At 49.2% G+C, this 24,915-nt stretch overlaps 1 protein-coding gene across 1 annotated transcript in view; it reads right to left on the reverse strand.

The window, feature by feature from the left end:
• The window catches only part of BLMH (bleomycin hydrolase), a 77,342-nt gene that overhangs the window by 24,769 nt on the left and 27,658 nt on the right, over positions 1-24,915 (reverse strand). The window contains exons 8-10 of the mRNA XM_029612466.1: positions 23,677-23,835; positions 23,516-23,583; positions 23,007-23,124 (exon numbers count right to left, since the gene is read on the reverse strand). Of these exons, the coding sequence (XP_029468326.1) occupies positions 23,007-23,124; positions 23,516-23,583; positions 23,677-23,835 (345 nt within the window). The remainder of the gene's footprint in view (positions 1-23,006; positions 23,125-23,515; positions 23,584-23,676; positions 23,836-24,915) is intronic.

A 24,915-nucleotide genomic window follows, 5' to 3' on the forward strand; every position in this document is an offset into this window, starting at 1 on the left:
ATATACAAGGGATGAACTAAAAGCAAGTAGGCAGTCCAGGGTGGGCTGTGGATTGGCCTGCCTTTCCTTAGAGGAAAGGAAATTATCAGGTAAGTAAGTAATGTCTCCTTCCTCTGCATTCAGGCAGGCCAATCCCCACCAGTGGGATGTACCAAAGCTACTCCAGAAAAGGGTGGGAGGCTGCCTGAGGTCCCGTCAACACCACATGCATGAAAGCCATGTCCTCCTGAGCCTTAATATCCAAGCAATAATGCTTGGAGAAAGTATGTAAGGATGATCACTTTGCTGCATGGCAAATCTCGACAGGAGACAACTAAGCTCCGCCCACAAGACCACCTGAGCTCTAGTGGAATGCGCCCTGACCTGTCGAGGTAATGGTACATCTGCATTCACATAGGCAGCCGTAATGACTTCCTGCACCCAATGGGCTATCGTCACCTGCATTGCTGGTTCCCCTTATCTCCACCATGGAGCACAAACAGATCAATCGTCCTCAAGGAGCAAATAACCTTCAAGTACTGCAGCAGATGCCGATCATACATGGCATGCAACAGACGATAATCCCGCTCATCTCTATCCCTGTCCACAGTGGGCAGGGAAATAGACTGATTCAAATGAAACTCCGAAACCACTTCTGGTAAAAAAGGAAGGTACAGTCCTAAGCTGTACCACCCCTGGAGTCATTCGTAGAAACGGCTCATGGCAAGGAACAGCCTGCAGCTCAGAGACCAGACATGCTGAACAGATTGCCACCAGAAAAACTGTTTTCAAGGTTGAGCAACTGCAAGGGGAGATCATGTAGTGGAAAAAATGTAGGACCCGCAAAAAAACACAATACAAGATCAAGGTCCCAAAGAGGTACTGGTGGACGCAAGAGAGGACATAAATGCTTAATTCCCTTCCAAACTTGGACACGTCTGGATGGAAGGACAGGGGTCTACGATTGACCCACCCCCTTTAGCAAGTGAGAGCTGCTAGTTGTATCTTTAATCTTCTTAGTGTTTGGGTAATTGCCAGGTTCTTGTAGCCTGGTTTTGGCCTCTGTTGGAAACAGGATGCTGGGTTTGATGGACCCTTGGTCTGACCCAGCATGGCATGTTCTTATGTTCCTGCAAAAATTCCAATATCAGTGGAATTTCAACTCTATGAGGGTGAGAACCTCGCACCCCACACCAGCTCTCGAACACTTTCCAAACTCTAATATTCTCTAGAGATGTAGAAAATCTCCTGGCACGAAGCAATGTGGAAATCACTGCAGAAGAATATCACACTTCAAGCCAAGCCCTCTCAAGGGCCAAACTATAAGACAAAACCGACCCAGATCATCGTGCAGTATCAGTCCCCGATGTAACAGATCCTTCCTGAGTGGACTGCCCACCAGAAGCTGCTGAAGATCAGTGAATTCCACCAGGAGAGCAATGTGCGCCCTCACCCAGGGAACCACCTCCAATGTTGCTGCCATAGACCCCAGAACCTGCAGATAAGACCACACTGTTGGGCGAATAGTCTCCCTCAAGGACTGTCGTGGTACATGTGGGCACCAACGACATAGGAAAATGTGGGAGAGAGGTTCTGGAAGCCAAATTTAGGATTTTAGGTAGAAAGCTGAAATCCAGAACCTCCAGGGTGGCATTCTCTGAAATGCTTCCTGTTCCACGTGCAGGTCCCCAAAGGCAGGCAGAGCTCCAGAGTTTCAATGCGTGGATGAGACGATGGTGCAGGGAAGAGGGATTCAGCTTTGTAAGGAACTGGGGAAACTTTTGGGGAAAGGGGAGACTTTTCCAAAAGGACGGGCTCCACCTTAACCAGAGTGGAACCAAGCTGCTGGCACTAACTTTCAAAAAGGAGATAGAGCAGCTTTTAAACTAGAACAGTCACTCAGCAGTGCATGGTTCGGAGAAATGTATCCTTGAAGGATACTAATGAAACAGGAGAGTTAGGGCATCCCAACAGAGAGGTTCCATCAAAAGCAAACATAGTTCATATGCCTATATGTAAAAAATCACCAAAGCTAATGATTACCGAATTATCCCAAACAACTGAAAAGCAGGTTGTTAAAACAAGCAAAAACCACACTTTGAAATGTCTGTATGCCAATGCCAGAAGTCTAAGAAGTAAGATGGGAGAGTTAGAGTGTTTAGCAGCAAATGATGAGATTGACATAATTGGCATCACAGAGACTTGGTGGAAGGAGGATAACCAATGGGACAGTGCTATATCAGGGTACAAATTATATCACAATGATAGGGAAGATCAACTTGGTGGGGGTGTGGCACTTTATGTCCGGGAGGGTATAGAGTCCAACAGGATAAAGATCATACAAGAGAGTAAATGCTCAGTAGAATCTATATGGGTAGAAATCCCATGTGTGTTGGGTAAGAGTATAGTGATAGGAGTATACTACCGTCCACCTGGACAAAATGGTCAGACAGATGATGAAATGCTAAGAGAAATCAGGGAAGCAAACCAATTTGGCAGTGCAATAATAATGGGAGATTTCAATTACCCCAATATTGACTGGGTAAATGTAACATCAGGACTTGCTAGAGACATAAAGTTCCTGGATGTAATAAATGACTGCTTCATGGAGCAATTGGTTCAGGAACCTACAAGAGAGGGAGCTATTTTAGATTTACCGTATTTCCACGACAATAACCCGCCCACGTATATAACCCGCCCACACACATAACCCGCAGGTTTTCAAGATTTATGTAAGAAAGTTTTAATATACCCCGCCTCCTCATATAACCCGCAACGCCCGATTACCGTTATATTCAACGACGAAGCCATACCGATCGCCCCATTATAACCAATCGTCGTTATATGTTTTGTTAAATATGCTACCTTTTACCTTTAAGGTTTTTTGGGAGCAATCACGATATAGTGTGCAACTAAGACATACAAATAAACAAAAGATCGAAACCGGGAGAATTCATAATCAAATGGTTACCCATTCATAATCGGTAACCATTACTTAAGCGCTGTTTCATCATTTGACCTAAAGCCCAACCGTTGGCCTAACAAAGTCACATGCTTTTCCTTAGAAAATAGTGGGAACCGTTGATACGTACCCTTTAGCAAAAGCTCAGGTCGTCGCGTACCCCTTCCTAGGTGATCTTTTTTTACGTAGAGTCCATCAAATAAAAGCATCATGCTTTTAATCAAATTACATCATGAAAAAGAGCGCAGCAAAAGTACAGACGTACAGACTAACCAGACTTACGTCCCAACATTGCTGGATCTGCAGAGCTGAATCAGGAAATTTTTGCTCAGTGGACGTTGCTGAGAGAGTGGAGCAAACAGTATGCCGGCTGCAATTGACAGAGTGAGCTATATATAGCGGCTGCCAAGGGGCTTACGCTGCAACGCTGCACCCAATAGCGTTGCTTAACTATTGCGCGCGTGGTGTAGTATGTGTCGATCGAGTTTAGTTCACAAAGTTCTTCGCACCGCCGCTGAATTCTAAGAGGTATGTTTAGTTTCGTTGCACTTGAATAAATTATAAAAAATGAACAATATGACTTTAAAATTCTACTGACAAATTAAAATTTCTCAGAAATGTTAAAGATTATTAAATACTTAAAAATTCTAATTACAAATAATTTTTTCTTTAGAGAACCATGCCTAAGCGAAAGTCATACACGGCCGAATTCAAACTTAATGTAGTTGCACGTGCTGAAGCAACCAACAACAGATCAGCTGCCCGAGAATTTGAAGTTGACGAAAAGTCTATAAGAGAATGGAGAAAAGATAAGGCTGCATTAGAGAAAATGAATCCGAGAAAACGCGCCAGACGAGGTCATGGAGCGAAATGGCCGCATTTAGAGGAAGACCTAAAGAACTGGGTTTTAGAAAGGAGAGTGAATAACCTAGCCATTTCTACATTGGCCATCCAAATAAAAGCTAGGCTTATTGCCGTAGAACGAAATATACCCGATTTCAAATGTGGCTTAACCTGGGTGGCCAGATTTATGAAACGGAACAATTTATCCGTGCGTATGCGCACAACAGTTGGACAACATTTACCGAATGATTGGGAGCAACTAGTCACTAATTTTACCGATATACTGGTACGTCTCCCTTTGGTTAGGTATTCTGTTAGTCGTTTTCATGTAAAATTTTTTCTGGATAACCCGCCCACGTTTATACCCCGCGGAGGCATGCGGGGTAGGTAAAAACGCACATTACCCGCGGGTTATATGCGTGGAAATACGGTAATTCTTAGTGGAACGCAAGATTTGGTGAAAGAAGTAACGGTGGTGGGGCCACTTGGCAACAGTGATCATAACATGATCAAATTTAAACTAATAACTGGAAGGGGGACAATAAGTAAATCTGCAGCTCTAACACTAAATTTTAAAAAGGGAAACTTTGATAAAATGAGGAAAATAGTTAGAAAAAAACTGAAAGGTGCAGCTGCAAAGGTTAAAAGTGTTCAACAGGCGTGGACATTGTTTAAAAATACAATCCTAGAGGCGCAGTCCATATGTATTCCGCGCATTAAGAAAGGTGGAAGGAAGGCAAAACGATTACAGTCATGGTTAAAAGGTGAGGTGAAAGAGGCTATTTTAGCCAAAACAAATCCTTCAAAAATTGGAAGAAGGATCCATCTGAAGAAAATAGGATAAAACATAAGCATTGTCAAGGTAAGTGTAAAACATTGATAAGACAGGCGAAGAGAGAATTTGAAATGAAGTTGGCCATAGAGGCAAAAACTCATAATAAAAACTTTTTTAAATATATCCAAAGCAAGAAACCTGTGAGGGAGTCGGTTGGACCATTAGATGACAGAGGGGTTAAAGGGGCTCTTAGGGAAGATAAGGCCATTGCAGAAAGACTAAATGAATTCTTTGCCTCCGTGTTTACTAATGAGGATGTTGGGGAGATACCAGTTCCGGAGATGCTTTTCAGGGGTGATGACTCAGACGAACTGAACGAAATCACTGTGGACCTGGAAGATGTAGTAGGCCAGATTGACAAACTAAAGAGTAGCAAATCACCTGGACCGGATGGTATGCATCCTAGGGTTCTGAAGAAACTCAAAAATGAAATTTCTGATCTATTAGTTAAAATTTGTAACCTATCATTAAAATCATCCATTGTACCTGAAGACTGGAGGGTGGCCAATGTAACCCCAATATTTAAAAAAGGCTCCAGGGGCGATCCGGGTAATTATAGACCAGTGAGCCTGACTTCAGTGCCGGGAAAAATAGTGGAAACTATTCTCAAGATCAAAATTGTAGAGCATATAGAAAGACATGGTTTAATGGAACAAGTCAACATGGATTTACCCAAGGGAAGTCTTGCCTAACAAATCTGCTTCATTTTTTTGAAGGGGTTAATAAACATGTGGATAAAGGTGAACCGGTAGATGTAGTGTATTTGGATTTTCAGAAGGCGTTTGACAAAGTCCCTCATGAGAGGCTTCTATGAAAACTAAAAAGTCATGGGATAGGAGGCGATGTCCTTTCGTTGATTACAAACTGGTTAAAAGACAGGAAACAGAGAGTAGGATTAAATGGTCAATATTCTCAGTGGAAAAGGGTAAACAGTGGAGTACCTCAGGGATCTGTATTGGGACCGGTGCTTTTCAATATATATATAAATGATCTGGAAAGGAATACGACGAGTGAGGTTATCAAATTTGCGGATGATACAAAATTATTCAGAGTAGTTAAATCACAGGCAGACTGTGATACATTACAGGAAGACCTTGCAAGACTGGAAGATTGGGCATCCAAATGGCAGATGAAATTTAATGTGGACAAATGCAAGGTGATGCACATAGGGAAAAATAACCCTTGCTGTAGTTACACGATGTTAGGTTCCATGTTAGGAGCTACCACCCAGGAAAAAGATCTAGGCATCATAGTGGATAATACTTTAAAATCGTGGGCTCAGTGTGCTGCAGCAGTCAAAAAAGCAAACAGAATGTTAGGAATTATTAGGAAGGGAATGGTTAATAGAACGGAAAATGTCATAATGCCGCTGTATCGCTCCATGGTGAGACCGCACCTTGAATACTGTGTACAATTCTGGTCGCCGCATCTCAAAAAAGATATAGTTGCGATGGAGAAGGTACAGAGAAGGGCAACAAAAATGATAAAGGGGATGGAACAGCTCCCCTATGAGGAAAGGCTGAAGAGGTTAGGGCTGTTCAGCTTGGAGAAGAGACGGCTGAGGGAGGATATGGTAGAGGTCTTTAAGATCATGAGAGGTCTTGAACGAGTAGATGTGAATCGGTTATTTACACTTTCGAATAATAGAAGGACTAGGGGGCATTCCATGAAGTTAGCAAGTAACACATTTAAGACTAATCGGAGAAAATTCTTTTTCACTCAACGCACAATAAAGCTCTGGAATTTGTTGCTAGAGAAGGTAGTTAGTGCAGTTAGTGTAGCTGGGTTCAAAAAAGGTTTGGATAAGTTCTTGGAGGAGAAGTCCATTAATGGCTATTAATCAATTATACTTAGGGAATAGCCTCTGCTATTAATTGCATCAGTAGCATGGGTTCTTCTTAGTGTTTGGGTAATTGCCAGGTTCTTATGGCCTGGTTTTTGGCCTCTGTTGGAAACAGGATGCTGGGCTTGATGGACCCTTGGTCTGTCCCAGCATGGCAATTTCTTATGTTCTTATGTTCTTAAGGACTGAACTTGTGTCACCAAATTCTGAATGTCTCTAGCAGGACTGCCCCACTCCATATCAAATCGCATGCCAAGGTAGTCCAGGGTTTGAGTCGGCTGTAAACTGCTCTTGACTAAGTTCACCACCCAGCCTAGCTCCTGCAGCAAGGAGATCACCTTGTGAGATGCCAACTGACTCTCTTCCACACTCTTGGACCGATTCAACCAGTGTCCTGATACGGATAGACCAGAATGTCCTCCTTCCACAGAGATGCCGCTACCACCACCATGACCCTGGAGAAGGTTCTGGGTGCAGCAGCCAGATTGAAGGATAGGGCCTGAAACTGATAATGAAGTCCAAGAACGGTGAAACAAAGGAAACGTTGATATCCCTGCTGAATGGTGATATGTAAATAGGCCTCCATCAGACAGAGACATAAGAAATTCCCCTTTCTAAACTGCCATAATTATAGAGCGTAGAGTTTCCATCCTGAAGTGAGTCAAACACAAATGAAGATGGACTCCCTTTGGATTCAGGATGGGCCGAGAGGAACCTTCCTCCTTCTTGGGACCAACAAAATAAATGGAATAGCGTCCCATATTTTCTTGTGATCCGGGAACAGGAATTACAGCCTTCAGCTCTATCAGCCTTCTTAAGGTAGCCTCCACTGCCACTTTCTTTACTATGGAGTTGCATGGAGAGACCATAAATGAATCTGGAGGAATTCCGGGAAGTTCTATGGCATATCCATCCCTTACCATCTCCATCTCATTGTAATCTGGGCCTACCTCTGAAAAAAGTGAGATAGAAGACTATCTCCTGTTTTGGTAGGTGAGCCCCCATACCTTCATTGTGAAGATCAAGAGACTCCAAACCCGAAGCACACATGCTTATGAGGCTTCTTAGGCACTGAGATCTTCCAGAGAAGCTGCTCCTCTACAAGAGCAAAAGCTTCGGTAATCTCTGGGATGGCCTCTTGCCCCAAAAGAATGCAATGCCGCTTCCCTACATTCTGGCAATCGCAGAATTTTGAATTCGTCCAAACTATTCACCATCTTCTCCAACTCGCTTCCGAATAAGAGAGAAGCCTTAAAAGGTAACCTTGTCAAATTTAACTTGGAAATAGTGTCCACTGACCAGTTTTTGCAGCCACAACTGGTGCTAGTTGCTATCACAGAAGCCACACCTCCAGCGGCTGACCGCACCAAGTCACAGCTCGCATCAGCTAAGAATGTGACTCCTGGTTCCATCACCAGCTCATTATCAGACCCTGAGCCTTGAGTTTCCTAAGAGAGACTCAAACCTGCCCTAGTTACCAGGCAGCAGCAAGAAGTGATTAGCAAACTCATTGCCATGCCTTCAAAGGCCTAAGGATGGCTTCAATCCTCCTATCCTGAGCATCCTTTAGAGCTGCCCTTCCTTCAACCGGGATAGTGATTCACATAGTAACAGCATACAACAAGACATCAACCTTTGGGAATAGTAATTGCTCCCTTGCCTTTGGGTCCAAGAGGTCTAAACATGCCAAAGAGCACCTCCCTTTAAAAAACTTGCTTCTGGAGTGTTCCATTCAAGATCAATCAACTCTTGAATTTGGCTCTAGGAGGGGGAGTGACCAATATGGGATCTTTCTTTTGTAATCTCGTGGCGTCACACCTGTCTTCTCAGAGTGTTTTCAGGGTCTGAGACAACAGCCCTGGAAACTCATCCTTGTGAAAAAAATGGAGTAGAGTCAGATGTGGTTTCAAGTAAGGTGGAATTTCTCCCTCTTCCAGAGGTGTGAAATCTGAGCCCAATGGAATCATCTGACAGGTCATGATCTGCATCCTTCTCAACATCTCCCGGAGCAGCCGCACTTCTGCGTTTGCCCAAAGCAGACAGTAAGCGGGATACCCGATAACGTGACCCCTTCTTACTAGGCTACTTCACCTCCACTGGATGCCCTTTCAGAACAGTCTGCAAGCTCCGGAAAAATTCCACCCAGGAAAAGGAGGATGGAGCCATACTGGAACCCATAGGCCCAAACATGGCACTCTTCAATCTCTCACCTGGTGATGTCTCTCCCATTGGGAACAAGGGGGGAGGGAACGGTCCGCTTTACCGCCTCCTCTGCTTCTTCCCTCTGAGTCCAAAGGCCGAGGGGGATGGCCCAACGTCAGCAAAATCCCAACTAGGCAAATTGCTTTAAGCGTCCAAACAGCACTGACACAGTTGAAGACAGCGCGATGGATGAATTGCCCTTGTATGGCAAGCTGCGCAAATAGCAAGGCACTTGCTCTTCTTTGGTCCCCAGTGCCATTTTTTCAAGCGGTCTTAAGCGGCCTCCTGCGCACACACCAATGGCGTCCGGGTGCACCCGCACAATTACGCACTCAAACCTAGGCCATGTAATTATGTGCACAAGTGACTGCGCTTATGGTAAGACATCACCGTGCTGAGAGCATGTGCACATGTGCCTGGGCATGAGGAATACATAAATAAATAAATAACCGCCCACTGCAGTCTACCACACAGCTGACTGAACTGAGCCTATAATGTGGATCCTAGCGAAAGCTGCTCTACCTGCCAACCAGCACCACCTCCACCATCCACTAACTCCCCAGAGAAGTGAGAGAGAAAAAAGGTAGGAAACCCACAAGGAAAACGAAGGAGGACCTAACACTGCAGCAAGAGGACTGGAAGGAACATCAGGAGGACATCTAGAACCAAGGCAAGAATATCAAGAGGTTATCCGGTCTATTCCCTGCCTCCAAGCCACTCCAGAAAGAAGTTCTCAAAACCCTCCAGTGATGGAAAGTCCACGGCCACTTCTGGCTCAAAGCAGCCGGTGGCTGATGACATCATGATCCATCCTCAGATGTCCCAATGATGGCATCAGCAGGACATTCCTGTTACCGAGTGGCAGAAGCAATGATTTCTGGTCCTGTTCTAGCGTGTTCAAAATGAAGCAATCTTTTCTGCGCTGCTGAGAAACGAAGTATGCAAAACTATTTTGGAGAAAGTTACAATGCCTGCGGTTAGGAAAAGGAAGCTCAGTGCTGGGCTTTCAGCGAAGGGTCACCAGCAAGCTCCCGTCTGGGAGATAGACACAGTTTCTAATCCCCTCAACTATTACATTGTGTTCCTTGTGTTTGTGAGTTGGAGAGTTAATCCCTTATTCATTCAGCACTAAGGGGTGTGCTCCACGCCATCTGGGAATACTTAACAGCGCTAATCACTGGGAAACACACTGGGGGCCCTTCCCAAAACCTTTGGGGTCTTAGGGTTTTGTTTCTGCTTGCACTGCAGAAATGTTTAATTTAATCCAGCCAAAGCAAGGCAAGGAATCAAAGCAAAGCCTCCAAAAGCCATTAGAAAGAAAAACAGAGCAGGCCCAAGGGAATGGCTTGGTCAGCGGCTCCTCGAGAAGCTAAAAAGGACAGAAGCCAACCTGCTGGGTTTTCAGAGCAGAGCTGAAATGGAATAAAATAGCTTACAGAAGCAGGTTGGGCTGGGCAATAGGGAAGAGAAGTTACGAGGCTTGTCTGCATCTCCCTGTATTCAGGGAGCTTGTTTGCCTGACTGGCAGGACCTCACCTGGCTGCGGCCGGCAATTCCTGTTATGCTGGGGCACGAAAGAGGAAGCCTGGAAGTCCTCCTGAACATTTTCACCAAAGCCTTATTCCTTTCTGTCAAAACCTAGCCCAGACTAAACACCTCTTGGTGGATGATTAAAAGGGCTCTTTTTCCCTGCAGCCTGCACAATACACAATGGTCTTTCTGTAAAACAGGACTTTTAATTAAAATAATATGAACTCTGCTCTCCCAAAGTAAATCTTAGTCTGCATTGTTACAGACGTTTTAGAGCGGACTCCTAGCCCATCTGCTGAAAGGAGGGAGAACTGTGCTTCCAACATGAAGAATCAGAGAACGTGGCCCACCAGCCTCCGACGTTCCTGTTTCTCTTCTCATGCAGAGCTTCCCAAAACTCCTCCAGCTCTCAGACACAGGCCAAATCCTGCAGGGTCTGCTGCTGGCCAGAAGCAGAGAATGCAGCTCCGTTCAGCAACCCAGCCCAAGACAGGAGGACAAGGAGAATTGAGGAAGGTAGGTTTCTGCCAGGCTCTCTGAGGTCCACCTTCAGTGCCGGCTGGCTAGCCGGAGAAACTTATCAGCTGGGATATTCTGTGGTGAGGGCATGACGCAGAATATACCTGGCTAACTTTAGGACTGTACCCAAAAGATATCCAGCTACCTTAGCCAGATAACGCTGAAAACTGGGGTCACCCAGCTAACGGCCCTCTGTCCCGGACCACCCATGACGTAACACGTTGCCTGGCTTTCAGGGATAGCTAGTCTGGCAGGATTTTTAAACCCTGGCCGCCAAACAAGCGCGCTGAATATGGACCCCTCTGGGTCACTCAAGGCTGCTTTCTCTAGGAACTCCTGTGCGCCTTACATTTGAGAGATCCAAACAACAGCCCTGAAATAATACGGCGGGCATACCCTGTGGCAGGGTTACTGTGCGAGCTGAAATGCTGCAGCTATGGCATGCAATTAAGCCTGGTCTATTTACGGACATCTGCAGTGCCCCATGATGGCACGGGGCTGAGGCCAGTTCCCTGCAGGATGGGGCCGCCATCAGGCAAACAATCTAAAAGCATCTTCTTGTCTGCAACTGGATTTCAAATAGATCAGTTTTCAGAAAGCTTGCCGGGTGTAAACAGGCGTTCACCCATTGAAAAAAAAGCCCTCTAAATCCTGCTCCCTCTCTCCCCTGCCCTGATAAAGACTCCCCATGGCACTGTCAAAGCTTCAAAGGGAAACTCTGTATAGGCAGGCAGGCAGGTAGGCATGCAAGCTACCCCTGGAGTTAATTACAGCCCTCGAAATCTTCAAACCAAGCTCTGATTCGGAGGGCAAAATCACCGGCAATAATGCATACAGCGCAGCTGCTGCAACTCTAAGGCTTCTAGCGTTCAAATGCTGCGAGCAGCAGGCTTAGCTAAACTGACCCATAATCATTTCTTGCTTTGTTTGAACAGGAAGAAAGGAACCTAAAAGACAGCGTATGCCTAATGACTCCCCTGAACGTCAAACACCCATCCCTGCTCTCCTCCAAATCTCCCTCTAAGGGGCTTGCAAAAAAACTGGCAGCTATGGAAAAGCACTTACCAAGATGCAGAGCGAGCGCACAGGCTGCAATTCTAAAGCTATTTTCCAAAACAGATAAGTAAACAAACTGAATTAGTGCCACTTGATTCACTTGTCCTTCATGTAGAAGGAGCTTTAGCTGGTTGTGGTAAATCCTACATGAACATGTCCGAACATGTCAAATGTGCCCTGGAATTCTGCTCTTCCTTCAGGGAGAAAACTTTTTTTACTGCAGTCCTCTGAATGTTGGAACATGAGCGACCTACAGCCAGCGAGCTGTGTGCACAGGGCCTTCTCTGTAGGAGTGGAGCCGGCAAGCATATGTGCATGCAAGAGGCATCCTTTTTTCCCTACGGGAACAGAGCCCACAGGCACGTGTGTGTGTGTGTGTGTGTGTGTGTGTGTGTGTATGCAAGAGGCGTCCGTTCTATCCCTGCGGGAGTGGAACCAGTAAGCATGCGGCATGTAAGAGGTGCCAGTTGTACCCTGCGGGAGTGGAACCAGTAAGCATGCGGCATGTAAGAGGTGCCCATTGTAACCTGCAAGAGTGGAACCAGAAAGCACGCGGCATGTAAGAGGCGCCTGTTGTACCCTGCGGGAGCGGAACCAATAAGCACACGGCATGTAAGAGGCGTCTGTTCCACCCAGGCAAAGGAAGTGAAGGCTGCACACGTTTGAGCAGAAACAACTCATCTACAACAAAGCGATTCTTTACGCTGTGGTCCTACTTCTCTTCCCAGAATGTTTATACAGAGTCTTTCTGCACCAGAGCACATGAGATTATGCTTAAAAAAACACAACTAAATCTCTACATCAGATTCCCCTTTGGGTGCTTAGTTGGCAGCTCTGCCCACTGCTTTATACTGATACCCAGGGAAGTCTGATGTACTAAAGGGGTCCCCCAGTTTGTGTGACTAAGGGGAAAACTGCGGAGTGCATCTGTCCGCAAGCTTTTACCTCTGGGAGAATTACAGACCGTTCCAGTCCAGCACACCAGATGCTGTCCTATCCTGGTGTGTGCCGAATGTATTCTGACACGGGGTGGGAGCCTAACATACCAAATAAACCCCACTTCATACAGACTGGGCCCTGAGTGCATTGCACAGTGAGGGCTAGAAATGGGAAGGTCTAGGCTCGGATCCTGTTAAAACATTCTCCTGCACAGTTTGAGACCAGAGGGTCTCAGTCCAAGGTGGATCCAGGGGTGGACACACTGCTGGCAAGAGAGCAAACAGTTGATCTTGGCAAAGGCTCCCCACTCCAGCCTCCAGCCAGAGAGGAAATCGGATTCTGTCCAGCAGGGGAATATAAATGGAGGAAAAAGCTGAATGCTCAGGGAGATTTTGTGGAGACTTAGCTGCTCGGTTACGTACATACAGTTTGCTTCAGGTCAGACTGAAAATGGTTATCCAAACCAGCAAAGAAGCAGCGCCGAGCTGGAAGCAGAAACCTTCCCGGCACCACTCACGCATGCTCAAAGCTTCCTTCCAGCAGCTGGCCCCACACCTTGTCCACCCTCCCATGTGTAAAACATATGATCGTCAGATACAGGCAGAAGGGCCCGGGCTGGGTTTAGCCAAGGCCTGCAAGCTCATGCTGTGCACCTGCTGCTGGCAGAGCAGGAAGCTGCAGGTACCAAAGATGCCCTCCCCCACTCTTACACTTTCATTTCCTTAATGACTGAGAGAGGAAAAGTGGTTCTTACCGGCTACATTTTCGTTCCTATAGTACCACGGATCAGCCCAGACAGCTGGGTTTTGCCTCCCTGCCAGCAGATGGAGACAGAGAAGTTTTTGACTGACTCTGCCCTATATCCTGAGGTGCCACCTACAGTCCATCAGTATTGAACTGTACACAAGCCAGATGAAGGGAATACAACCCACACTAACTATGTACAAATTTCCCGCCTAACGAGCAGAGGGAAGAAGAAACTTTGGAAATTAAAGAAGAACTGGTACCCGTACCTCACACCTGCGCGGGATCACAGAACCTGAAGCCAAACGCTGAACGAGCGGACTCTCCAACTCCCCTAAACCAACCTGGGCGGGAGTCTGGACTGATCTGGTGTACTACAGGAACAAAAATTAGCAGGTAAGAACCAATTTTCCTTTCCCTGTATATACCTGAATCAGTCCAGACAGCTGGGATGTACCAAGCTTCCTTACAGAGGGTGGGCTCCCGAGAGTCCCTCTCGAAGCACTCTGTCACCAAAACCCCCTGCTTCTGGGGCCTGGACGTCAAGACGGTAGTGCTTGGCAAATGTATGCAAGGACTTCCAAGTAGCCGCCCTACAGATTTCCTGAGGTGAAACCTGTTGACACTCAGCCAAAGAAGCCGCCTGTGAGTGGGTAGAGTGAGCATGAAGCCCGACCGGCACTGGCCAACCTTTTGCGATGTACGCAGAGCTAATGGCCTCCTTCAATCACCAAGCAATAGAGGCCCTCGACGCCTTTTGCCCTTGCGTTGGGCCGCTCCACAGCACGAACAGATGATCAGACAGGCAGAAACTGTTGGGAATCTCTAAGTAATGTAACAGCGCCCGCCTCACATCCAACTTCCGCAAATCTCTGGATTTGGGTTAGAGGATCTTAAACCGGGAAGGAAGGGAGCTCCACAAACTGATTCAAATGGAAGGATGTCACCACCTTAGGCAGAAAAGAGGGAACCGTTCGCAAGGACATTCCCAAATCTGTAGTCCGCAAGAAGGGTTCGCGACAAGACAGAGCCTGAAGCTCCAACACCCGCTGAGCTGAGGAAACAGCCACCAGAAAGACCACCTTCAAAGTGAGATCATTTATTGTCGCATGCTTCAAAGGTTCGAACAGTGATGCACACATGGCCCTCAAAACCAAATTGACATTCCAGGAGGGACAAGGATTCCGAATGGGAGGACATAAATGCTTTACCCCGCGAAGGAAGCGGACCTCATCCGGATGAGACATAAGAACATGCCATACTGGGTCAGACCAAGGGTCCATCAAGCCCAGCATCCCGTTTCCAACAGTGGCCAATCCAGGCCATAAGAACCTGGCAAGTACCCAAAAACTATTCCATGTTACCATTGCTAATGGCAGTGGCTATTCTCTAAGTGAACTTAATAGCAGGTAATGGACTTCTCCTCCAAGAACTTATCCAATCCTTTTTAAACACAGCTATACTAACTGCACTAACCACATCCTCTGGCAACAAATTCCAGAGTTTAATTGTGCGTTGAGTAAAAAAGAACTTTTCTCCGATTAGTTTTAAATGTGCCCCATGCTAACTTCATGGAGTGCCTCCTAGTCTTTCTACTATCCGAAAGAGTAAATAACCGATTCACATCTACCCGTTCTAGACCTCTCATGATTTTAAAACATCTCTATCATATCCCCCCTCAGCCATCTCTTCTCCAACCTGAAAAGTCCTAACCTTTTTAGTCTTTCCTCATAGGGGAGCTGTTCCATTCCCCTTATCATTTTGGTAGCTGTTCCATTCCCCTTATTTTGGTAGCCAAATGAACGCCTCGCACACTCCCTCGAAGACAACCTAGAGCCACCACCTGAACTCGCAGGGAATTAAAAGATAACCCTTTCAAGAGTCCATCCTGCAAAAAAGCCAAAACATCACCCATGGAGGCACAGGTCATGTCCACCCCGTGGTCCCCACACCAAGACTCAAACACACCCGAACTCTGACATACGCCAGGAAAGTGGAGGTTTTCCGGGACTGCAAGAGACTAGTAATCACCGCCTCCAAATAATCCTTATTCCTTAGGTGCTTCCTCTCAAAAGCCAGGCCTCGAGACAGAAGGGAAACCGTAAGGGACCGTCCACCGCTAGGTTGACCAGGTCCCCAAACCACGGACGCCTCAGCCATTCCGGAGCCAAGAGAATCACGTCTCCTTGGTGTGTCTCTACCCGGCGCAACACTTTGCCGATCAGTGGCCAAGGCGGAAACACATAAAGCAGAAGATCTGATGGCCAAGGGAGGACCAGAGCATCCACTCCTTCTGCTCCCGGCTCCTGTCTGAAAAATCGCGGGGCCTTGGCATTGCAAAAGGTTGCCATCAAGTCCATGCAGGGCTGGTTCCATCTGCAGCATATGAGACAAAAGACGCGGTCCGAAAGCTCCTACTCTCCGGGATCCAACTGGTGACGACTCAAGAAGTCCTCAAGGACGATGTCAGAGCCTGCAATATGAGAGGCTGCTATCCGCTCTAGAAGCAGTTCCACCAGCTAAACAACTCCCGGGCTACCACTCAGCTCTTGGTGCCCTTCTGGCGATTGATGTAAGCCACTGTTGTGGCGTTGTCCGACAGGATCCTCACTGGCCTTCCCTCCACCAGCAGGAGAAGAGTATGGACAGCCAGATGCATGGCTCTGGTCTTCAACTGGTTGATGGACCACGAGGACTCCTTCGGTGTACAAAGGCCCTGAGTGGAACGGTCCTGACAAACTTCTCCCCAACCGCAGAGGCTGGCATCCATGGTTACTACTGTCCAAGAGGGGACCTCCAGGTCCACCCCGCGTCGAATCTTGTCCGGGGCGAGCCACCAGAAAAGACTGGACCGAGCAGAGTCCGTGAGTGAAAGCTGTAGCTGAAACTGCTCGGAGAGCGGATCCCAGGGGGATAGTAAGACTGATTATAGAGGTCTCATATGTGCAAAAGCCCATGGGACAAACTCCAAGGTGGAAGCCATGGAACCCAGAACTTGCAGGTAATCCCAGGCTCTGGACATGTGCATGGCCAGCAATGAGCGAATTTGAGCTTGCAACTTGTGGATCCGCTCCTCGGTTAGGAACACCTTGTCTATGCCCGTGTCAAATAGGGCTCCCAAGAATTCGAGGGTCTGGGAGGGAATCGGATGACTCTTGGCCAAATTAACTATCCAACCCAGGGACCGGATCCACCGCTTCACAACAGAGAGATTCTGACATCGCTCGAATCAGCCAGTCGTTCAAGTAAGGGTGCACCAGGACCCCTTCCTTCTGAAGGGCCGCTGTCACCACTACCATTACCTTGGTAAAGGTCCTGGGTGCCGTCGTCAGACCAAAAGGGAGGGCTCAAAACTGAAAATGCTCCCCTAGGATCATAAAATGGAGGAATCTTTGGTGGTCGGGGCAAATCCCTATGTGCAGGTAAGCCTCTGTCAGGTCCAGGGACGCAAGTACTCTCCTTTGTGGACTGCTGCAATCACTGACCGCAAGGTTTCCATGCGAAAATGCAGCACCCAAAGCTTCCTGTTCACCTTCTTCAAGTTGAGGATGGGTCTGAAAGTGCCGTCCTTCTTGGGTACTACGAAGTAGATGGAATACTTGTCTCTTCCTTGCTCTGCAGGAGGCACAGGCACAATGGCCCCCAAGTCTCAGAGGCGATGGATGGTAGCTTGCATGGCCATCTTCTATTGCTGATAAGAGCATGGGGAGCTGAAGAAATGATCCTTGAGAAGCCGAGCAAATTCTAAAGCGTAACCTTGACCGATTACATCTAGAACCCACTAGTCAGAGGTGATTTTGGCCCACTCCCCGACAAAGAAAGCCAGCCGGCCCCCAACAAGTGGCACTGAGGAGTGGACCGACCTCGCTTCATTGAGGAGACTTTGGTCCACCAATGCCCTGGGCGGAACCATCCCTGCTGGGCTGGCAGTCGCAAAAGTGCTGACCCCACGACTGCTGCCTCCTCGGGGGTTGCTGGGCAGAAGAACTGGAGGATCTAGAAGCCTGAAATTTATGGTTTCCCCAGAAATGTGCCCAAGAGGGAAACTGATCCCTCAGTTTCGGCTTGTCTTCGGGCAATTTGTGAACCTTGTTCTCACCCAAGGACTTGATTATCTCCTCCAACTCCTTACCAAACAGCAGTTTACCCTTAAAAGGCAAGGAACCAGCTGTGCCTTGGAGGAGATGTCCGCCGCCCAATTCCTCAACCACAGGAGCCTGCGAGTGGAAACAGCGGACATCATGGTTTAACCTGAGGTCCGCAGCAGATCGTACAATCCATCTGCACTATAGGCGAGCATGGCCTCGAGCCACTCAGCCTGAAGGGCCCTCCACCTCCGAGAGAGACATAGCCATTTGTAGATGCTGTGCCCAACGAAGACCAGCTCGCAACATGAAACTGCTGCACATTGCAGCCGAGCCCCCAGGGCAGAGACCTAAAAAATCTTCCTTAGATGAGCTTCCAAGCTTCCTGTCCTGAAGACCCTTGAGCACCGTAGAGCCAGTAACCGAGATAGTCGTCTTTTTGGTGACCATGGACACTGCAGCATCCACTTTTGGGATCCTAAGATGGTCCAGGGCATCCTTCATAAGCAGGTATAGCTTTTCCATGGCTCTGCTCACTTTCAATCCCACATCTGGGGTATCCCACTCCTGGAAAAGGAGGGCGGTGTTGCGACAGTTGCTGCTCGACGTCCTCACTCCGCCCTCTTTACCTCTGTGGCAACTCCCTCCGGGTCTGATGGACGGCTGGCTGCTGTGGCGTCTCTATGGCGTCTCCCTCCGGCGTCCCCGGACCGGCTCGACGTTGCAGATCCACCATGTTGCCTGAAGACCTAGGGCGCGCACTCTGATTGAAGTACCAGCAAGGGCGCGAACCTCTGGGGCATTCCCCTGAGATGACGTCATCCACTTCCAATATTTAAAGGTCTCTATTTTCACTGAGTTAGCAAGGGGGATTGCTTTGGCTACACCTCCCAAGCTACTATGCCTCCTCAGACTTACCAGAGGTACCCGCTCCTCGGGGGCCTCGCTCTTTTTCTTTACTTTCAGATTACAGATAGGAACCGGTACTCGCTCCTCGAGGGCCCATGTTCCTGGACACTCTGAAGATTCTCACTGCTTGGAAGCTAACGCTGCTACAAACAATTGTGAGTTACCATTGCTCTCAGAGCTTTCCCTGAAACTAGGTACTCGCTCCTCGAGGGCCTAAACCTTTCCAGCTCCTAAGCTTCTTTGAGACCTTACGTGAATTTTGTCATCTAGTTCTGTTCATGAACTCTGTCTACTCTGCCTACTCACTTTCTACAGTTTCTCAACAGCTCAGCCATCCTGGATCACTGTTCCAGTACCTGAGGGACTACAGCCCTGCCAGGCATATCAGCTCACTACTGCCACCTCTGGTGGTTTCAAAAACCTGTTTAATAAAAGAACTAATGTGTGTCTGTCTCCATACTCAAGCCTAGCCAGTGGTCCCTCTCGGGATATCCTCCTGGGGGCGTGGTCATCCGCTACCGCCCCAGGGATCCACCCACAACTATATCAGATTCATTAGATTGCTACTCCTTAGCAAGACTATATCTGAGACACTACAAGATTGCTGACTCCTCCTCCTTTGGGAGCCATTAATGTCCGATTGCTCCGCCCATCAGGCATCAGATCTATATCAGATTGCTACTACTAGCTTGTCAACTAACTGACTTACAACAGGCGGAGACCGAAGCATGAAAGGGAAAAGCCGTAGTTGGACCCCCAAGGCCCAACATCACTGGATCCACAGCTCCCAACGTTGTGTTCTCCTGGGGGTCCTCAATGTCCAGCTCATCGAGAACTGCGGGAATCAGGGGGGCCAGTTCCTCTCCTCAGAACAAATAAACCACCCGGGGATCATCGCTGACAAGTAGCTGAGCATCAGACAGACTGGTCGGGATCTGGGTCCAGCCCATCGGAAGGCCCCCCCCCCCCCCGGGAGGATCCGAACCCTGTGCAGGAACAGGAGCGGAAGGCGCAGTGGGAATCATGGACCTCACTGGGCGAGAAAGTCTGGAGACCCCCCCACCCTCTCTGGATTCTGAAGTCCCGTGGGACTGGGGCCACAGCCCCATCCTAGCCTTTGAACAGTTTGCTCAATTTAGAGGAGCCCTTATGTTCGCGACGCTTAACTGAGCATCTGACCTTGAAGACTTTGTGTAGAAAAGACACAAAGTCAGAGGAAATAGAGGAAGAGGAGTCTGAGCCTTCCCAAGGCTCCTCCTCGGAAGAAAGGCTCCCCGCCGCTGCGATTCGGGCCCCCTCTTGCAGCAACAATGAGGGAAGGAAATCCGATTGATGCTGGATGAGAGGATGGAACTTCAGCAAGGCCAATCGTACCACTTGCGTCTCCAGATGATTGATGGACCATTAACGCTTCCTGCAGTGTCCATTCCTCTGACTTTGCTCGAATGAACCAATCGTCCAAATAAGGATGGACCAGGATCTCTTTCCGTCGGAGGGCCGCCACCACCACCATCATCACTTTGGTAAAGGTGCGGGCAGCGGTAGCCAGACCGAAGGGAAGGGCCTGAAACTGGTAATGTTTGCAGAGGATCATGAACCAGAGACACCGCTGATGGTTCTTCCGAATCGCTATGTGTAGATACGCCTCCGTCAGATCGAGGGAAGCTAAAATCTCTCCTCCCCTGACGGAGGTGATTACGGACCGCAGAGTTTCCATGCGAAAACAGGGCACTCAAAGAACTCGGTTGACCTTCTTCAGATCCAAAATCGGACGGAAGGACTTGTCCTTCTTGGGAACTACAAAATAAATTGAATCTCTGTCGGTTCTTTGCTCGCCCAAAGGAACCAGGATCACCGCTCCGAGGTCTATCAACCAACAAAGTTTTTGATCCACCTGGCGCCGTTTCCCTAAGAACCCGCAGGGAGACACCATAAACAGATCGCGCAACGGACAAGGAAAATCTAAGGCGAAACAGTGTTCTATGATGCTTAGAATCCAGTGGTCCGACGTGATCTTGACCCACTCCTCGTAAAACAGGGACAGCCATACCCTGACCATCGGAACAGAGGGGTGGGTCGGCGTTATTTCAATGGGATGATTTAGGGCCTGCTGCACCTGAAGTGCTGCTGTCTCGGCGGCACTTCAGGTGCAGCAGGCCCTAAAGCTCCCAGAAGGCTGCCTTTGACCAAAGGCGACTGGCTTGGACTGGCAAAAACGGCGTTGACCTCTAAAACGAGAACGGGAAGGACTGAAATCCCTAGAGGCCTTTGGCCTATCCTCAGGAAGCTTATACACCTTATTATCCCCCAAGGTCTTAATGAGCTGCTCCAAATGATCCCCAAAAAGGATTTTCCCCTAAAAGGAAAAGCTCACAACTGTGACTTGGAAGAGACATCCGCCGACCGATTCCGTAACCACAAAAGTCTGCGGGCAGAAACCACGGAAGCCATAGTGCATGAAGACATACAGAGAAGGTCATACAAAGCATCAGCCCCATACGCCACCTCCGCCTCCAAACGATCAGCCTGCTCCGCTTCTTCTGGGGAAAGTTCCCTGGCACTCAGGAGCTGTTGCACCCACCAGCTCGCCCTTTGCATCAAGTTACTACAAATAGCCGCCCTAACCCCCAAGGGCCGACACCTTGAAAATTCTTTTGAGAAGAACCTAAATATTACGATGCTGGGGATCCTTCAGGGCAGCTGCCCCAACAACCAGAATAGTCGTACGCTTCGTGACCACAGACACGGCCGCATCGACCTCAAGAACTTTGAGGAGATCGAGAGAGTCGTCCGGCAGCAGGTACAACTTGTCCATAGCTCGGCCTACACGAAGGCTAGCCTCTGGAGCATCCCACTCCCACAACATAAGCTGAAGTAACATGGGATGGAACGGGAAAGTTCGAGCCAGGGGCGCAGGCCAGAAAGCACTGGATCCACCGTATCCTGATCCTGGGACGCCTGCATGGCCGGTATTCCCAGCTCAGTGAGAACATGCAGGATCATCGGTTCTAATTCGTCCCTACAAAAAAGCCTAATGACTCGAGGATCATCCCCTTCCACCGGCGCCACCCCGCTCGGAATCCTCATCCACGTCAGTCTGAAGTGGATCCACCGGAGCGGTCTGCCCTGGGTCCCCGGTACCGGACAGTCCCTCGACCACCCGGATACGAGAGACCTCGGGAGGATCCGCCCGAGGAACTTTCATGGGAGGAGATGACCCAGCCGCAAGCCGACTTGGAGGGGCCTTGGGTTCCCCTGTAGGCACAAGGCTAGCTAGGTAGGCCTTATGCATTAATAACACAGTCAGCAGAAAATGGTGGCTGGTCCTTTAAATTTCCCCACGGGGGAATTCCCAACAGCGCTGGAGGGGTGGAGCAGAAGTCCTAGGGGGACCAAGGGCTCTGATTGTGCAGGAATAGCTGAGGAGGGAGATCCCCCCACCAAGAAATCTGTATCGGCTCCGGCAGCATCCAAAATGGCCGCTGTTCCCGCGCTCCGCGGGAACGGCACAGGCCTTGTACCACGAGGCAGCAACTGGGAACCAGCACCATGGGACCATGCTGCATGCCTCCCCCTCCCGCCGACGGGCCCTCGCCCCCGGGGAGACACCGGGAGCAAAGGTTTGGCCCAGCAGAGAGCAGGGGAAGCTAAACAAGTCGTCCGGAGCACGGGAGGCCGAGCAGGAGTGCTGTCTAAGGTCCTGTTTTTTTTTTAGCGCAGCTAAATGAGCAGCGCAGGCCTCACCAGAGCACACCCAGCAATCAGCTCTGGGCCGGGGGGGACACACCAGCCCACTGGTAAATCACCACCAGTCACTCACCGTCTGCCACTCTGGGAATGCAGATGGTCAAGTGACCTCCCGCCCAGTCTACCACCGAGGAAGGAAGGTAAAAGAGCCTTCCCAATCAACTTTTTTTTTTTAAAGCAATAATGCCTGTGATTTAGCAAAAAATTAACCCGGATTCTTGTCTTCCTGTTTTTTGTTTTTTTTTAAACAAAGAATCAAGCTATCAAGACCACAGGTTCTGCCACCTTCATCTGCTGGAGACAGAGAAATACTGAAGGGGACTGCAGGTGGTGCACCGTACTTACAGGGGGTGCCCTTCAAGTTTTTCTCTGTCTCCATCTGCTGGAAGGGAGGCCTAACCCAAGCAGTCTGGGCTGATCCTGGGTACATACAGGGAACCCCCCTTTTATCCACTGAAGCGCTTCCTTGCACACTGCTCTGTGGAGGGGCCCAGCTCTATGCCCGGTCGGCTCCTGGCCATTGCACCATGCCCAGAAACGTCAGGGGCTGAACAAGGCAGGTGCCGGTGGATGGCAGACTCGTCGAGTCCTTTTCCGTTAAGAACACACCGCACCACTCCAAATTATAAAACACTCTGCATGACTAGTAAAGAGGGCAAAGACTTGGCACCCACAAGCAGCCTTTAAGTGATGCAGGAGCGGATGCTGACCTTTGGCACAAAGGTGTGCAGCCCTGGGAAAGGAGCCTCCCCCCACCCCCGTCGGGGTGCACGCATCCACTGCAGAATTCAGACAGCTCTTCGCAGCTCATACCTTCTCGGTGACAGCAGTGAAATCCATGGCATGCGTCATCTGCGAGTCCCCGAACATCAAGCGCTCAGCTTTGTTCATGTTTTTTACCGACAGACCGAAGACCAGCTCGTGGTTGAAGCTGTGAACAAGCAGTGTGAAAAAAAAAAGGCACGACGTTACCTCTTACAGTAAGTGGAGGCTGCGATTATGGGACCCACGCTCTGGGTAAGTGACGGCACAGGGGAGGGGGGATCCCCGAGAGAGGGTCTCTCCCGTGCCGACACCAGTGCTGGAGGCCTCCAAGACAGCAGAACACACATCGTGAGCGAGTTCCCCTTTCTGCAGCATTCAGAATTCCAGCTCTGAACGTCTCTCAGTAAAGGCGGAGAAAGTCGTTTCACGATCCGTGCGCCTTCTAAAGGGTGCCCAGCAGGACACAATATGTGGGCCTGTCTTCATCTCCTACGTTGCAGTGTTGCTTCAGCTGGACAGAGCCCAGCTACTCTGCCTGCCCCACCCTGGGCACTTACACGTCCATGTCGCTGATCCCCAGCTTCCCGTAGAAGTGTTTTCCAACATCACAGCCAAACCACACAGCCTAGAAACCGAAGGAAGAAAAAGGTCAGACCCAGCGCCAGCAGAGGGAAGGGAGGAAACGAGGGCCAAGCGACGCGCGAGCGCACACACAAACCTCGCCGTCCTTAATGGAAGCAGCGGCCAGTTTCTTCAGCGTGCCGATGGGCTGATTGTTGTACAGCGTTTTCCTCCCTTCTACCATGTTGCTGAGGTACTCCACCGTGTACAGGCTGCCATACTCATTCTGTGGCCGAGGGTCATTCACCAGACAGATCTGCCAAAGGCAAAGCAACAGCACTCAGAGGAAAGGAAAAAGCACACACAGCATGCCAGTCTCCTACTGCCGTGCAATGCCAGGCAGAGGAGCTGGGCGTCACGCCCTCCTCCTTTAGTACACACATCCCTCGACTGTCATTACAGCAATATTGAGCGGCCAATTGAAAGAGAGGTTTTGGAAATGGCTGAACACGAGGGGGGGGGGGGGGGTGAGAAAACCAAGGAAGGCCTGGAGGCCAAGCAGGATGATTTCCTGAGGAGAGCATCTGTGGTTTCCTGAGGAGAGCATCTGTGGTTTCCTGAGGAGAGCATCTGTGCTTAGAAAGGAGGAATGCTGGCCCTCACTGTAAGACCTAAGTCTTACAGCGAGCCGTAAAGCAGAAGGAATTCAAAGGAGCTAGCCTTAAGTCTTCTTGGTTTGGGAAGGGGGGTCTATGAAGTCTCTTGCCAGGGAGTGTGCACTACCCAGTAGGCTCAGAGTTTGTAAAGAGGCGATTGGTAATGTCTTGTGAGAAGCAACGTCCCTCTGAACACTGTTCAGCCGAGGCTCAGCAAATAACGGCAGAAGTCACATTACTGCTGTGTAACTGCTAACAAGCATCTCCGGGCTGGTAGAACCACTGATCAAACTGAAGACCTCCTTTTCCTGGCAGGCAAACAGTTACGTTTCTGGACTGCACTGAGTCCTGGTGATAGGTATATGTGGCTCGCTGGGCCTGGCCACCCCACGCTCTTTGTACCATGGTGTGGACAGAGTTTATAAGACATGGCAGTGCAGAGTGGGCAGAGGAATGCCACGCTTCACCAGCTTACTGCCAAGGCGGGCAGTGGGGTAGCAAAGAGCCCGCGTCTCATTTCTCACAGGGCGTTTATTCACCTCCTACCTCAGCAGCCCCGACAGGGGAGCAAGTGAACACGCCTTACTTTGCTTCCGACAGGAACTCCTGCATGCACCTGAGGGCGCCCGCCACTTTCTGCGTCATCTCCACAGCTCGCTGGCCCGAGGCAGATCAAAACAGGAGGATGTCACTCCCCACCCCTCCCCCGCCATCACAGTCAATTAATGCAATTAACATCT

This window comes from Rhinatrema bivittatum, chromosome 8, assembly GCF_901001135.1.
Source record: "Rhinatrema bivittatum chromosome 8, aRhiBiv1.1, whole genome shotgun sequence".
NCBI lineage: Eukaryota > Metazoa > Chordata > Amphibia > Gymnophiona > Rhinatrematidae > Rhinatrema > Rhinatrema bivittatum.